The 15,994-nt window shown below is 40.1% G+C and overlaps 2 protein-coding genes and 1 long non-coding RNA gene across 3 annotated transcripts; 2 read left to right on the plus strand and 1 right to left on the minus strand.

Moving 5' to 3' along the window:
• The first annotated feature begins 66 nt into the window (after positions 1 to 66).
• On the plus strand, positions 67 to 11,506 carry LOC116613833. Its single transcript, XM_032374288.2, has 7 exons — positions 67 to 288; positions 1,741 to 1,878; positions 3,085 to 3,218; positions 3,853 to 3,943; positions 4,319 to 4,424; positions 6,187 to 6,242; positions 6,511 to 11,506. Exons 1-7 carry the CDS (start codon positions 105 to 107, stop codon positions 10,224 to 10,226), a joined length of 4,425 nt encoding a protein of 1,474 aa, XP_032230179.2. The 5' UTR covers positions 67 to 104; the 3' UTR covers positions 10,227 to 11,506.
• On the minus strand, positions 5,034 to 6,515 carry LOC116613838. The gene is made up of 2 exons (XR_004294257.2): positions 5,840 to 6,515; positions 5,034 to 5,370 (listed from the first exon to the last, which is right to left on the minus strand). It is a non-coding gene; the product is annotated as an uncharacterized LOC116613838 (long non-coding RNA).
• A 484-nt stretch (positions 11,507 to 11,990) lies between the features above and the next one.
• On the plus strand, positions 11,991 to 15,553 carry LOC5505935 (FK506-binding protein 2). The gene is made up of 6 exons (XM_001626626.3): positions 11,991 to 12,189; positions 13,511 to 13,573; positions 13,841 to 13,934; positions 14,254 to 14,287; positions 14,737 to 14,807; positions 15,346 to 15,553. Exons 1-6 carry the CDS (start codon positions 12,091 to 12,093, stop codon positions 15,537 to 15,539), a joined length of 555 nt encoding a protein of 184 aa, XP_001626676.2. The 5' UTR covers positions 11,991 to 12,090; the 3' UTR covers positions 15,540 to 15,553.
• Positions 15,554 to 15,994: the final 441 nt, after the last annotated feature.

Below are 15,994 nucleotides of genomic sequence, written 5' to 3' on the forward strand. Positions count from 1 at the left end.
AGCTGCGGGGACTCGGGAGAGTAGTTTTACACAGGGTACCCAAAGCTCTATTATTGTTACACATGCGCAGTAGAATTTCCACGTGAAAGCCCGGGAAAAAGAAAATGGCGGATAACAGCGAGAAAGAAGGGAAGGGAGAGCCATTATTTATATTTTACGACAGCGAAGCGGCAAACGCGAACATATACACAGGGGATTTAATCGAAATAGCAGCGAAATGCCACCCAGAAATCATACCCGGTTCATTCAGCAGTTTAATCAACACGAAACAAAAGCTTTGTAACTTCGGTGAGTAAAGGCTAAAAATGGCGACAAATTCTTGGAAAATGCCGATACTCATTTTTCCATGGCATCGGATTCGATTTATTTCCCGTTATACGCACATCTGTTTTGGTATTACATGTGTTGATATTCAGAATTTAGCCGTATTGCTGTTAGATTCCGCTATTTGTTGAACACTTGTGTGAGTAGAGTTTGGCGTTGGTTTGGCGTTGCATAAGTAAATTATGAGTAAGGGTTGATTTGCTGTGCTTGGGATGTGAGGAATGACAAAACTGCTTTGCAGACTTCTCCCTACTCTTTGAATATTTATATCCTATGCCTTAAATGAAGGCATTATCATGCGATTCGGGTTTAAGGATATCATAGACAGCCTAAATGTCTAAAAAAAAAAACATAAAAGAATGCTTTTAGTATTCGTTTAATAAATATGTTATGACTACTATTTTATATTTAACAATTATACCATTTCCATTGAGGTGGATAGTATATGGTATGATGGAAATGGTATAAATGTTTTAGTATATTAATCAAGCTTTTTCTTGTTGGAAAAACTTGCAAATTGGCTGTTACACCCGCTATTTTGCTTTATTTCGAGGTGTGGGAAAATATCCACCTCCTAGGAGGTGTATATTGCATTTAATCCCGGGTTTCTCAACCAATCAAATTGCTTGTTCTTGTGAGGTTCCCAAGTTTAATATACTAAAAAAAATATCTCGAATTTCTGCTTAAATTTCCTTGAGTATTTCCACTAAAATGTTTATGATATATTTTTAAAAACATGGGGTACAATGTACTATATCATAGAAGCTATTTAAAAGCAATATGTCAGGGCTTTCATGAGAAGGCGATGGAGATTCATAAGTAGGGGGTGGAAGTTATTTTATTTTTTTAGTTCAAATAAAACTTAAGTCGACTTTTAAAAAGATGTAGCTGATGCTCAGTGGAAAATAGCTGGCGCTTCCGCCGGCCGCCTAGTGAAGCCCCTGTATGTTTTTAGAAAAGTTTATGCACACCTTTCTGTTATTCCATATTCTGAGAAACACAGGACTACACATATTTCGAATACAAGTCTATGATTGGTATGCCCTCAAATACTGTCAGCAACCAACATAGTAGCTGCCTTACCTTAAAAGAGGGGGGCTTAAAGCCACATTGTCCCCAGTTTACTTCCGGCCTATTAATAGTCTCCAATGATTTCTAACGGAAAACATGAAAAAAAATTTCAAAACTGTGAAAGCAGTATGTCTATTGGAAGTTTCTTCGAGGATGTGACTGATTATTTAGAGTGGATGGCCTGTTAAATACCACAGATTCTAATAGATTCTTTTGTCTCAGTTCTTTTGTCAGTTGAGGTTTTCGTTGGACCTCCAGATAAAATGGTGACAAAGTGGCTTTAAGCCCCACTCTATTACGTTATACAAAACAGCATTTTTAAAATAATTTCTGCTTGTTTATTAGCTTTAGAAAAGTGTGGTATCAGCCAAGACCAGCTGACAGGAAAACCATACCTACCAGGAGTGATGGCCAGATTTCTGGACTGGATTAAAATCATGGTCCACCGAGCAGAGAACAGAAGAGAGACCACATATTATCCAGGTAGAGAATGTGTTAGATTCAAGGCACCCTGTCATAAAAATATATTGCTCAGGGGCAGACCAAATGGTTATAATAACAGAAGGGGATGGACTAGGATTTCAAGAGACAATGGGACTCCATTGTTCTCCCATGAATTTCCTTATTTTTAAACAAGGACCTGCAAAATAAAAGGCTACACTGTACTGCACCTGACAAAGTCTAGTGAGAATGATGACTTATCGTATTTCCCAGCATATAATGTGCACTTTTTTACTCCCAAAATGACCACGAAAAATGGGGTGCGCATTATATGTGGAACCAATTGTTCTCAATATGATAAAAAGTGGAAATCAATAAGAAAATGTGGCGATCCCATTGTAGGTGAGAAACAGTCACAAAACCACATAGTAAAAGGTATTTTAAATGAAGAATATCTTTAATTTCCTCACCATGTGTTTTGTAAGAAAATAAGCCCAAAAACTTGCCAGAAAAACAGCAAGTATTTAAGCTTCCTTCGCAATTTTCTTGTTGTCCACCATGTTGGAATGTTATTCGACCCAGCCTCTTTGCACCTTGTTCAAAATGGCGGTAATTGCTGTGAACGAACACAAGCTTGCATTTCAATGTTCCATGTGAAAATACAAATGTTCAGCGATGAGAATAACAGTTTTACAGTTGTGCTAAGATGCGCTGGCTGTGCATTAGAGGTTCAGTGTGATTATCACCTTCAATTTCAAAAGTAGAAAAGCATTTACCATGCTTATTTATAGATAAATTGAATTTTGAATCGGAACATTTAAGTATCTCATCTTGATACTTCTGTTTTTTTGTTTGTTTCTCATTTCCTTGTTTTTTTCTATTGGGGTGCGTATTATACTCAGGTTTGCGAATTATTTTTTAAAAAGCCCTTGAAAATTGGGGTGCAGATTATATGCAGGTGGGCATTATATGCCAGTAAATATGGTATACTGTACTAAGTCTGCATCAGGCGGGATCTAGGGTGGGCGGAGCGGGACCCGGCCCCCTATTTTCAGACATTTGGCATGAACAAGTAAAATAAAAAGGAATACAATGACATCTACAGACCAACAATGAAATCAGCCCCCCCTCCCGCCCTTTTTAAAACCCTTGCTGTTGCAAACTGGGAATTCCCATTGTCAGCTTGCATTGTTCTGCTTTACTTTTTCTACCTCAGTAACAACATGTCCTTATTCTGTTTTGCCTCAGTGCTGTGTGCTCATGGAGGCTACCAGTTCGATTTCCTTATTCTGTTTGCCAATCTGGAGAGAGTCGGAGTTACTAGAGAGCAGCTTATGGAACGCAATCTGCATTTTGCAGACACCTTTCTATATTGCACCGAGGTTTGTACAGACCCAGAGCCCAAACGTCATTCTTAACTCTGTTTCCTTTTTTACCCCTTGAATCTGTTGTAAAAGCAATCATCATCATCATCATCATCATCATCACATCATCACCATCATCATCACCATAATCATCATCATTATCATCATCATCATGAATAAAAAAATTATAGTGCAAATAAGCACATATGTAAGATCATAATTCCCTTGAGAAATAGAGAAAATAGAATAATTAGAAGAAAGAATAATTAGAACATGAAGCATAAAAAATGCATTGATGTAGTAACACATTTTGGTGAATTTAAATCTGTTGTAACAGCATTAATAATAATAATAATAATAATAATAATAATAATAATAATAATAATAATAATAATAATAATAATAATAATAATAATAATCATCATCATCGTGAATAAAAAAATTATAGTGCAAATAAGTACATATATAAGATCATAATTCCCTTGTCTTGAGAAAATAGAATAATTAGAAGAAAGAATAATTAGAACATGAAGCACAAAAAAATTACATGGATGTAGTAACACATTTTGGTGAATTTAAAACCATCGATATTATTTTATTCTTTTGAACGGCAACCTCAGAGTTACAACTAACAGTTAGTTTGTGTTTTTAGCTTCAAGAAAAAGGTGAACCACAGCTCAAGGATATCAAACTTTCCATGGATGGTCTGTTCAAGCACTTTTATCCTAAGGAACCATTTAAAGGTAATACATTTTCTAGTTTTCAGACAGTTGTCACTTGTGTGAAATTGTAAATCTGGCCTCAGGGTTACAGGTTGTTAGGCAACCAAGTTGTTAGGCAACCATCCACAAGGAAACTTCAAAACAAGGCAACTAGTTACCTAATAACCTACGTGGGTAGATACCATATTGCTCTACATCATGATTATAGCACCGAAAAGGGGCCTGATAAGAGCTTGATTTACACATTGACTGTTATCATCTCCTGGACTAGATTTAGAGTGATAACATTAACACTCAAAGGAAGCTTGAAATTATGCTTTGTCTTCTTTAGAAGGTTAAGATTACAGTATATGGATCTGTCAATTTGGATAAGAGTGCACAATGTTCTCCCCTCAGATCAACACCGAGCCATGGGAGATGTGAATGCAATGGTGAAAATCTTTACTAAGACAGAGCTAAAGAATGTTCTGCACAGGATTCCTGTTTCCACCATTGAGGAACGGTAGGAAAACATATTCAATAGTAATAGTCTACAGGACTGTAGCAGCGGCATGTACCTCCCTCCCAAGGAAATGACCAATAGGGGCGTGGGTGTGACCCCACCAATAGGGGCGTGGGTGTGTCCCCACAAATAGGGGCGTGGGTGTGCCCCCACCAATAGGGGCGTGGGTGTGCCCCCACCAATAGGGGCGTGGGTGTGCCCCCACCAATAGGGGCGTGGGTGTGTCCCCACCAATAGGGGCGTGGGTGTGCCCCCACCAATAGGGGCGTGGGTGTGGCCCCACCAATAGGGGCGTGGGTGTGTCCCCACCAATAGGGGCGTGGGTGTGTCCCAACATTCTCTCAATGTTTCTGTATTATGCTCCCTGGATATTCCAAAGCCTCCTACAGTGCTAGTCTATTCTACAAAATTGTGCATTGCTTTTTTATTGTTTGTTACTTAAAACACTCATCAATATTCAATAGGCATGTTGAGCAATCAGATGTCATTCTTTGGACACGTGAATAGGCTTTATACCTAGCAATACACCCAACAAATCTAAAGCACGGGGAGGGAATTGAAGTCTTCTCCAGGAAAATATTGGGGTACAATAGAAAAACAATGACAGACTAACGAACATGAAACATTATATAAAGCTATCATGACGTCATGAAGGATTATATGAAAACGTCATGACATAATGATGTAAGATCACAAACAGTAAACTACTTTTTTCCTAGTAAATAGCATAGTTAACAATCTACTTTATGGTATGTTTTAGATACACTCTCATAAACGGACTCCATAATCAAAAAGTGTTCAAAAGTGACTTAGCTGTTAGGTAGTCCAAGAGTCCCTTTGCCAGATGGCAGCTTCATTTTGCTCAGACAATCGCCTATTTCTTCTTTTTTCTAAGCCGTCGTCACCCTGTCTTTGACCAGTTTCGACTCATATGATTATGTTCAACCTGAGAATAAAGAAAGTCAGAATGACCTGAATGAAACAGTATAAACACCGACAACTTTATATGTACAGTACTAACCTTGGGTCATTTTGCTTAGCCAGTTGGACTGGCGTTTCGTAATTGGATTGAATGGAGAAAAAGAATATCTTGTGCCGTCGGCCTTGTTTTTTAAAGATTTCAGTTTCCAAATATGCGACGTTTTTGTCCTCAACTAGTCCCCAGGATCTCATGACGTTAGTTTTGTTTATTGTTCTACTTGCTTTTTTAAAGCGAGTTCTGGTACTCTTTTTAATGACAATTCAAAAGCTATTGTTGTTTTTTTCCATCGCAATTGATCGACATACCTATTGAATATTGTTGAGAGTTTTAAGCCATTCAAAACACTCGAAGATCAGGCTTCGCCCTCGGGATTTTATATCCGCGAAAACACACCTCGTGTTTTAAATTGTACATAGCTAATCAGAGTACTTACCATGTTATTTACACAATTCCTAAAGTTTGCTTGAACCAACTGAAACAAAGTTGCACACCTCGTGATTTTTACATTTTGTTTTAAAAGACTTAATTCTGATGTTGGCTATAGTTCTCATGAAAGCAAAATAACAACTTAAATGCAATAAAACCTTAGGGATATAAGTCCATCTTGGCTTACCGTGAAAGCAGCATTTTTTAATTTACTGAAATTGTTTAAATAAAGTGCTTGCTAATATAAGTCCATCTTGGCTTACTGTGAAAGCAGCATTTTTTAATTTACTTTTTTTTAATAAAGTGCTTGCTATGGGTGTCATTTTGTTTAAATTTGATTTCTGGTTTCCACAGGATTCAGTACTTCTTAGCCCAGTCATCTCAGAAACAGCAGCAACTCCTTCTAGAAGGTAAAAAATGTTGTACTGTTTGAAAATCTACATTTAAATGTCATATTTTGCTTTAGACTGCTTTTGTATAACTGTTGTATTATATCAACACAAGGGACCTCAAGCATGTCCATCTTTAGTGACAGTGCCTCCACACAATTCACGCAATTTGGGTTATGAATTTGACGAAAAAGTCGGTCACATTTAAAGTACATTCGGTCGTAAGTCACTATGTTTTTTGCACTATATACACAATACATAATATTTATATTTTATTAAATTTTTACAGAAAAGCTTTCCAAAATGGACGAGTGCTCAAGGAACATGACCACCAAGCGATTACTGCGGGAGGGCATCACTTATGACATCCTCAAAAAGATCTTCCAGGAGTCCTGCTCCTTCATGGACTTTTGGAAATTCCTTAAGGACATTGGCATAGAAAGGAAAGTTGCACGTGTGTTTACGTCGCAGTTTGGGGCAATGGGCTTACACAACCAAGGGGCATTGGCCTACCATATGAACGACAGCAGCGTGACATCTTCATCAAGCAATGGGACATCTTCTGATGAGAATAACTCCAAGAAGACTAACCTAACAGAACGCACCAAGGAGAACTCAAAGTCGAGTAAACCATTAGTTCACAGTCAGAGTAACAACAATTTGACTGGTAAAGACGCTATTGTCCCTTCTGCTAGCCGAGCGACAAGCTCTTCTCAGGCCTTTGTGCAAAGGCCATCCGATTACGCTGTCACCACTCCAGTAAAGGACTCAGTCAGACCTCGCGAGGTATCAAGCAGAATTACAACCAATGAAAGTGCTAAGGAAAATACTAAGAAGGTGAAGAAACCAAGCGAAAAGGTGCTCCCTGTTAGAAGTGTAGGTGCTCCAGTCACATCATCCAGTAGCGAGCCCGAATGGACAAGCGAGGATTGGGACAGTGATATCAAAAACTCCCCAGCACGTTCAGACTTCCAGATCACCTTCACCAAAGATTCCATCCCAGTCAGCATAAATGTCGATGACATTACATCAGATAAGTCGGAAAGTGGGCCTGATCGCAAAAATCAAACAAAGACAGTGGCCTTAGGACAAGCTGAGCCTCGAGTTACAACTTCTGAAAGAGCGCAGGTTTCTGTTGGAAGAAGGGCTAAGGCTAAGGCGGACGTAAAAAAGACCTTGGAGAATACAAGGCCAAATGGTAATCCTGTAACAAGTGGTAACATTCAATCTAGTAATAAAGAGGAAAATGGACTTAATCGGACGACAACGACAGTTGGAACAAATGGTGATGTCATTGAGAAGAATACGAGTTTGCAAGGGAATAACGCAAAGCAAGAAATAACAGAAAATAGAAAGAAAGGAAAGAAAACTAGGCCCCGATCGAGTGATATTCAAGCAGCCTGTGTCTTTCCTGAAGACTTGACTGCAATTTCAGATGGCCGGAGTCCCGAAGGAGCGTCAGATAACAACTCTGCCTTGAGGTATCGTACGGTTTATGTGGGCGACGTTGCGATTTTTGTGCCACTGGAGAAAGGCTCAGGGATCTGTGACGTTGATCTGAGGGGGGGCATAAGTAAAGACGGCGCTATGGAGTCTGGAAGTGACAAATTGGAGTCAGATGGTAGTGGGGGACCGCATGAGGGAGACTTAGCCAAACAAGGCGAGGAGTTACACAGTGCAGGGGACGTCAGCCTGTCTTCAAAGAAAGAAAAAGAGCAAGGGAATAAGGATAAGGAAGCCAATGTTGTTGAGACCTCGGACGCAAAAAAGCACTATTCACCTGATTTGACAGCCGCTGAAAAGCCAGAGTTGTTAAGTGATGCCATCAGTACCAACCCTGCAGCTACAGATAAAAAGATTGTAACGGATGATCAGCTGCCGCCCATCTCCTCCAATAGATCTGACACCTCCGCACTCACAAGTGAAGCCCAACACTCCGTCTCACTTGACATAGACTCAAGCACGTACCCAGAGCCCAGCATGTCAAACGGCGGACTATCAGAAATGGAGTGGGACGGCTATGGATCCTGGCTCAGCACTGATGGGGAACAGTTCACTTCACCTCAGCCCTTCCCTCCACAGTTCCCTCAGTACCCTTATCCTGCGGCAATGCCTGCACCATATGGCTACCCTATGATTCCCATGATTCCCCCAGCTATGTACCCCCCAATGGCTTACACGGCCCATCATGGGATGTTCCCGTTCAGGCCAATACACCCAGGCTATGGGCTTCCAATGCCTTACATGATGCATCAAATGCACCCATCCTTCCATGACATGGGCTTGGCCAACCCCCAAGTGCAGACTCACTTGGCATTCAACGGTGCTATGAGTGAGCCTCAACAGAGTGACTCCCCAGATGTGTTGGGTATTCCAGGGGGAGCCAAGCTGCCCCAAGGACATCAACGTGGCACAGCCTTAACGAGTGAGTCGTCATCTGTGACTTCCGGGAGTAATTCTGAAAGAAGCTCCCCTCTACCATTCTCTGGTGGTCAACAACTGTCGTCCCCACAATTGAATCCACAGCCGAATGCACAAGAAGCCAAGAAAAGTGGGAAATACGATGCCAAGGGTAGGCAGATGACCTCAAGGGGGGATCGTTCCAGAAGAGTTGATCAACTAGAGAAGAAGTCACCTAAGCAGGAAAAGTCACCACGGGGTAAAGGAATTACTTCAGCTGATAAACCCAAGCAATCTCCTGATAGTTTCTCGGAACAACGTCCAGGGAGCCAGAGGAACGACGCAAGCAGTTCTGTAAAGACTGATGTGCCAACTAAACAAGGAACAGCAGATAATCAGAAGAAAGTGTTGTCGAAGAAAACGCGACATTCGCCAGCAAGAGATGGTAAACTAACTAAGTCGAGCAATATCCAAGAAGCAGCAAAGTCAGTAGAAGAGGCGCCCAAAAGAACTGAAGGCCAAATGTCTAGAGATCGAAAAGGTCCTTCAACCCCAGAAAAGTATAAGCGAAGTAATAGTAGTAAAAGCGACAGCGGAGAGAACGAAGGTCTAAACGAGAGTCGATTGTCGTCCAAATCAAATGCTTCACCGAGTGGAGAAAAGCATGTTAGCAAAAATGGCAGTAAACTGGAAGGTGAGAAACGTGAAACAGGAAATTTAGGGCAAATAGAAAGAAGCTCCCCTCAAGGTTCAAAGAAGAGTTCTACAAGGCGATCACTAGACAGGAAACAAGATAAGAACCCTCCTCAGACGACTTCGAGCAAAACATCAACACCAGCCGAGAAACCACAGGAACAACACAAACTCTCGTGGGCTGAACTGACAGAAGAAGCTGAGGCCGAAGAAGCGAGGGTACACCAAGCAGAATCTTTAAAACAGGGCAAAACAAACGTAACAATCAACGAAGAACGAAGGCAACCATTTACCGTGACCGATCTGCCCAAGCCACAGCGACAGCAGCGTTCAAAGAGACCTGGCAGATCCGAGGGTGCCGAGGCATCCGAAGAATGGCATGTGAAGAATTCCTCTGACAGCTCCCAGAGGGGATCAGCGTCAGGCTATCGACGCGAAAGAAGGGACCGGGGCAAAGAGGCACCAAGACCCATTACTTCTTCAACCGTTACATCATCGATGTCGTCTTCCGACGCTGGGAGCTCGACAACGCCGTTGACGAGTTTAGCCGAGAACAAAACAAAAGCTGTTGGAAAATCGTCTCCAGATGTTAACTTCTCGGATGAGAAGAATCGCAGTCGGAATTCGAGTAACAAAAATGGTATGACTTACAGTCAGAGGAAGTTGAGAGGTTTTGAAGACAAAACGAGGAGGGTAATTAAAACGGAACTACGGTCAAACTCAACTCCTAATGGAACACTATCATACAATGGGATAAGTAATGGTTTTGACAGTAAGACAGACATTGGCTCGTCCACCAAGGGTGCAGCTGCCGAGGCAAAAGAGAAACCTCGTTACCATACCAACGATGATGGTAATACTAATTCACCCCAGGCTCAACGGCCGCCAAAGAGGATAACCAGCAAAAGATGACCGATTCTTTGCCGGTTGTTTCAGTCTTCAATATCAAGCTAGTACATAGAGCAATGTATTTAAATGGTAGGAAGTGCTAGGCGAGGTTGTGTAAGGTCCCTCTCGAGGGCAGCGAAGCTGGACCCGCATCTTGTACTGGAAGTTGTAATTCGGGGTGGGAGAGTCTGGAGAATTTTGGGGGAAATAGACTGCTGATTTCTTCCTTAAGTCCACTGTGCAATTAATTGAATAAGTATTAGTCTTCAGGTTTCGACAAGGAATTTTCTTAAAATAGTGAGGCAACCATAGACTTCAGGGACATTTGTAGTCAAACTCTTACCTCACCCCTACCTTCTTTGCGAAGTGTGGGACTCCTTTTTATAAGCTTTGTTTAACAGGACCATAGCAGTCCTAGAAGTATTGAGGACACAATACAGAGGTATTAGGAAAAGCGAGGGGGGGGGGGGGGGGTTAGTGTACTGCCTACTGGTCACTCGCTTATAACGTTTTAAAGTAATGGTGGGAGATATCACAGCGTATAACAGATTTGGTTTCATTTTCACACGAATGATGGCTCCTGACTTTTTTTTCTTTTTTTTTCTGTTTTATTAAAATTCAATACACTGTTATTAGTGTTTATTGCACAAGTTCTTTACTGAAGGAGTGTCATCTAAATTTGTAAAATATTCAAATATTAGGCCTTTATTTAAGTGTCTTTTTGGCTTATTTCAAACGTCAGATTTATTTCAGCCGATTCTTTTATTGACAGACAATTTTCGCATTGTATGATATCATTTATCTAAGAGTACATAGTAGCCTGTTCCTATTGATGTAGAGAACGTCAGCACTAATTTGCCATGTACGAAGGGTTATGACTTTGATATGCCTGACTATTGCTAAATGGGCTTTAATTCTAAGCTCTAACTATCTAGTAAGCAACAGGAGAGTCATTAGGATCGGCTGGGATTCAGTTCATCAACGTTTGTCTTGGTATACAATGATATAGCAATAATTAAAAATCTATGGGATGTAAGAGTAGGTCGCCTTATTAAATAACAGCCCCCCGTGTGTCTCTATCATCCTAGTCACAAGAATGAATTAGTCCTTCTTGGATAGAGACATTGCTTGCTTGTGAGTTCCCTATATGTTGCACCGAATATGTATAGCTTTGAAGGAATAAATTGATAAAAAAAATTCTCAAGGGAAGTTTCCCGGAACGATGTGGATGTTAGGAGTCATTTTATTTAGTTCACTTTTTTATATTGAGCGGTTTATTTACAATAAAAATAAGGTTCTCTGTATCTGTTGTGTACTTGATACATGCATATGAGTTGAAGCTTGGTAGATGCAGAGTGTCTTGGGTCCCATTCCTTTTACTGAAAGGGGCGGGGCTAACTTTCATTAATTTATTACTCCCCATGTGTAATATATCGGTGCTACATTCCCTCCCTTCTATGTGGTGCCCACCAAGCCCTCAAATAACACTGGATCCGTCCCATAGAGTTGCCACGTGCTAGCAACAACCAAAAGCGGACCAAAAAAATAACAGGTCGGCCTCCTAAAAAATAGGCTTTGGTAATTATCTTCCAATCTCGGTTGTGACACTTTTGTGCCCATCATATGTTTTTCGGCGCATTTCGCGAAGTCTCCAGAGTTTCGTTTAAAACTCAACGGTTTAAGATTGTTTTTGACCCAAATTTGTTATTGAATTCGAAAACCACCGGTGTATTTTGCGCACAAATACGTCACTTTGCGCACACAAAACGCTTCTAACCCCAGGCATGCGCAGTCGCAAGGAACGCCTATCACTTCTTAACCTGACTCGTTCTCCTCACAACCCTAAATTAGCTTATCTCCTTCAAAAAATATATTATCTCGTTAAAAGATGGCAAGGGTAATCATAATTGTATGGCTTATCTTGGTAATAGTCAAGCAGTTTGCATACTCCAAAAAGAAGAAAGCCGAGCTAGAGATCATCACAGAGGTTTGTGTGATATGCGGATGCGACTAATTATGGTTGTTTCCACAAACGTTTCCCATAATCGAAAAACATTACCCACAAACTGCATATCGTTAATTAAATGGACACCTTCTTATAATATCAATTCGCTCTAGGCTTGAAAAGTCTAACAACTGAAGGAATAATTTAGCATATTAGTTTAGAAAAAGTAACGGAAAATTTCACTGAGACTCTAATAGCGTCTGTTTTGATTGAACTCTCATTTTGTGTTGTACTTATTTAGATCGTTAGCAAGCAGGTGCATGCCCTTGTCGAGACTTTAAATTCAGAATTGCACATTATTGTGAATTCTGTAATATTCTAAGCTCCTAATTTAACCAATTAATCTGCTTTTATTGAAGATGTTGTCGAATTTTTAAGGCTAAGCAAAAAGTTTTAAAAGTATAAATATATAATTAGGTGAATTCTTCTAATGCATTCTATTTTACAACGCTTTGACGATTAAATATTTATGGTAATTGAAGTACATGTCTAGTCTAGCACATGGTCATAAATGCTGGTACCATTATAACTTCAAGATAGATATAATATTTAACGGTGAAACGTTTTAAATAAATATTTTCTTAAAAAATGACACAATTGCTTTAACATATTTATAAAATTGTCTAAAAAAACACTGATTTGCCCACCCCCCTAATTATGCCTGCAGCTGGGGAGGGGAGGGGGGTAGGCAATTTTTGAAGAACCCTCCCCCCTTCTTAAATAAAAAGGTCCGCTCTAATGAAGCATTGAGTACTTCTGCCAGCTAGCAGCTAGGAAAAGCTATAGTTTGATTAGAAAAAATAAATTTTGCATAGTATACAGAGCTATAGCCCTAATAGCAGTGCACCCAGAAAGTGTATGCTAAACCTACCTAATGCTAAACAAGTGTCAAAGATCCAAAGATCACCATACTAAACAATGTAGGAAATGTGCCATAATTGTGTGTGGGGAAAGCCCCCCCCCCTCCCCTCCCCAGCCACCCCCTATCTGGCCTGCAATGCAATGACGGGCAGGAACTTTTTTCCCTCGCATATTTACATGAAAGTATGTACACCCCCTTTACTCCAGATAAAAGGCACAGGGGGGTGCGCAGGGTGTGCCGTGCACCCCCCTTGACGGCCAAAAAGTGGGTCATTTTGTATTAAGGAATCTTCAAATACTACGCTTTTTCCATATGATACCTATGGCTGTGCACCCCCCCTCGGCCAATCCTGGGACGGCACCTGCCCCTATTGTGTACCCCCACACCCAACACCATAAAAACGAAGGCACCCCTTTGAATGCATAAGATTTTCCATTGCAGTACAGACCAGGTAATTGTCAAGGGGAAGCACAGACTGGAGACATAGTAGCTGTACATTACACTGTAAGTATGCCGTCCACCCCTCTGGGGTATGACTTTCTCTTAAAAAATAGTTATACATGCATTTTTTTAAAAAATATATTCAAACAAAATAGGTGTGGTCAACATCAATTTTAATCCCTGGATATTACAACAATGTTGTGACACTTTAATCCTAAATCAGATATTTCTATAGTTTACAATATTTGTACCTATTTTGATATATTTTTTTAAATGCAGAAATGCTTCTTTACCTACCCATACATATATTTTATTTGATTGCAATTTCAGGGGTCATTAGAGAATGGGAGAATGTTTGATTCATCTGTGCACCAGGGAAGAAAACCAATTGAGTTTGAGCTTGGAAAAGGCAGAGTTATTAAAGGTAACCACTTTCCCGCTTGCATTACCATAGCAGTCCTTGAAATACTTGGCCATGACCCTAATGGTCAGCCAGGGTGGGGGGGGGGGGGGGGGTGGGGGTTTGTAAAAACCCACAAGAGTTGAAGGTCCGCTCTAAGTACAACAACGAGCTAGGACGAGCTAGCTAAGAGAAAATAGTTTTCTTAATGGTAGCCTGCATACGCAGGCTATCTTAATGGGTAAACAATCCCCCGCACAAAATCCTGGCTATGGGCCCAACACCCAGTTGTTACCCATCCCATGTGTGTGTATTTTTTTACCATATGTTTTCTGTCTGTTAGGATGGGAGGAAGGCATCAAAGGAATGTGTATTGGGTAGGTATAATTTTAGAGTAACTGAAAAAATAAAACCTGGTCAGATACGCAGCCATAACAGTTGAAACCGTTAAGCAGACAGGATGATAGACAGGCACACACAAACCAAACATACAGACACTAAGTTGATGGACAGACAATTCATCGTACTGAAACACATCAACACAGGCAGACGGGGGAAAAAATTAACAAAGGTTGAAATGGTATATTTTAACCTTCTGTAAAAACAGAGAAGTACAATGGGCTTATGCTAGGAATCAGGGGAACTACTCTGTTTACACATAGACGTAAAACATAACCACTTCAAACTAAATTTCTAAATTTCTCTCTGATTCTGCCATGCCATGCAAAACACTTTTCTGCCACTATTCTTCAGCTTGTCTTGTAGTTTCCCTAGTCATACCATTTTAAGGCAGATAGGAATTTTATGTTTTCCTGTGTTTTTATAGTGAGAAGAGGAAACTGATCATACCCCCACACCTCGGGTATGGAGCAAATGGAGTTGATAATGTCATCCCACGTAAGTCTTTAACTGTTTGTTATAATGAATGGCATGTTCAAATGAAGAAAATTGAGTCTGTAGCAGACATAAAACTGGGTGGATGGCACAATACAAAAGAGGGCACGGCCACACCAGTACTGGTCATTTCCTTATAATTTTAGAAAAAAAAAACTGGGCCCCTATAGAAGCTGACAGAAACTGAGAAAATAGTCTGCTAAAAAGAAACATGAATCTGGAGTAGCTTATCAACAATAGTCAAGTCAAAGACATGGAAAGGCTCATAACGATGCCCCTATTTCTCAGACCAATGTAACCAGATTAAGATTGAAACTATTGTTTTAGTGGAGAGAAAACCTGAGAGCTTGCAGAAACATCTTTGGAACAAAGGCCAGCTAGAAACAACTTGTCTCAATGTAATAGTTAAATAAATCCAGAGAACATTGGGTTGACAGGCTGAGACACTACACATAGAATGCTCTGCCTTGCACTATCTTTGGCTCCCCAAAAAAGACCCCGTGTATTCCATGCTTATTTGATATGTCTTTGTTTTTGACAGCAAATGCATTTCTGATCTTCACAACTGAGCTCATCACAATAAAGAAGAAACCTTTTCTAGACCTGGGGGTCCTCGTACAAATAGGAACATGGCCAGCAATTGGTCTAATCCTTATCTACGTACTTTACAAGCGTGCAAAAGAGCAAAGTCAACAACAGACTAAACAAGGGACGAAGAAAAGCAAGAGGAAATAGCGTCCTGCTGCAGATAGAGAGAATTTCAACCTTGAACTTGGATAAGTCCCTTTCCACCCGGAGCCGGACAATTTTTTGGCTCCTCAAAGTTCCATGACAGGTTAAGTTTACATATGACCTCCCGTGTGAACAGAACAGAAAATTTACACGGCTCAGTGTAAACCCCATTTCTGGTACAAATATTTGAGTGGTCAAAAATTTGATCAGCTTAGTGTAAATGGGGCCTAAAATTCCCCACTGACTAATTTTCATCATCTCTACATACATACATACATAAACTTTATTTAAGTGTCAAAAGTGTTTAGCTAAAAAAAGCTAATTGTGGACACTATAAAAAATAAATAGTCAGATAATTAATAAATAATAATTTAGAATCTAATCTAGCTATATTTAAAATATTAAAAATATTATAGAAAACTATACGTATTATACATATTAATATAATATATTATATA

This window comes from Nematostella vectensis, chromosome 11 (assembly GCF_932526225.1).
Source record: "Nematostella vectensis chromosome 11, jaNemVect1.1, whole genome shotgun sequence".
Taxonomy (NCBI): Eukaryota; Metazoa; Cnidaria; class Anthozoa; order Actiniaria; family Edwardsiidae; genus Nematostella; species Nematostella vectensis.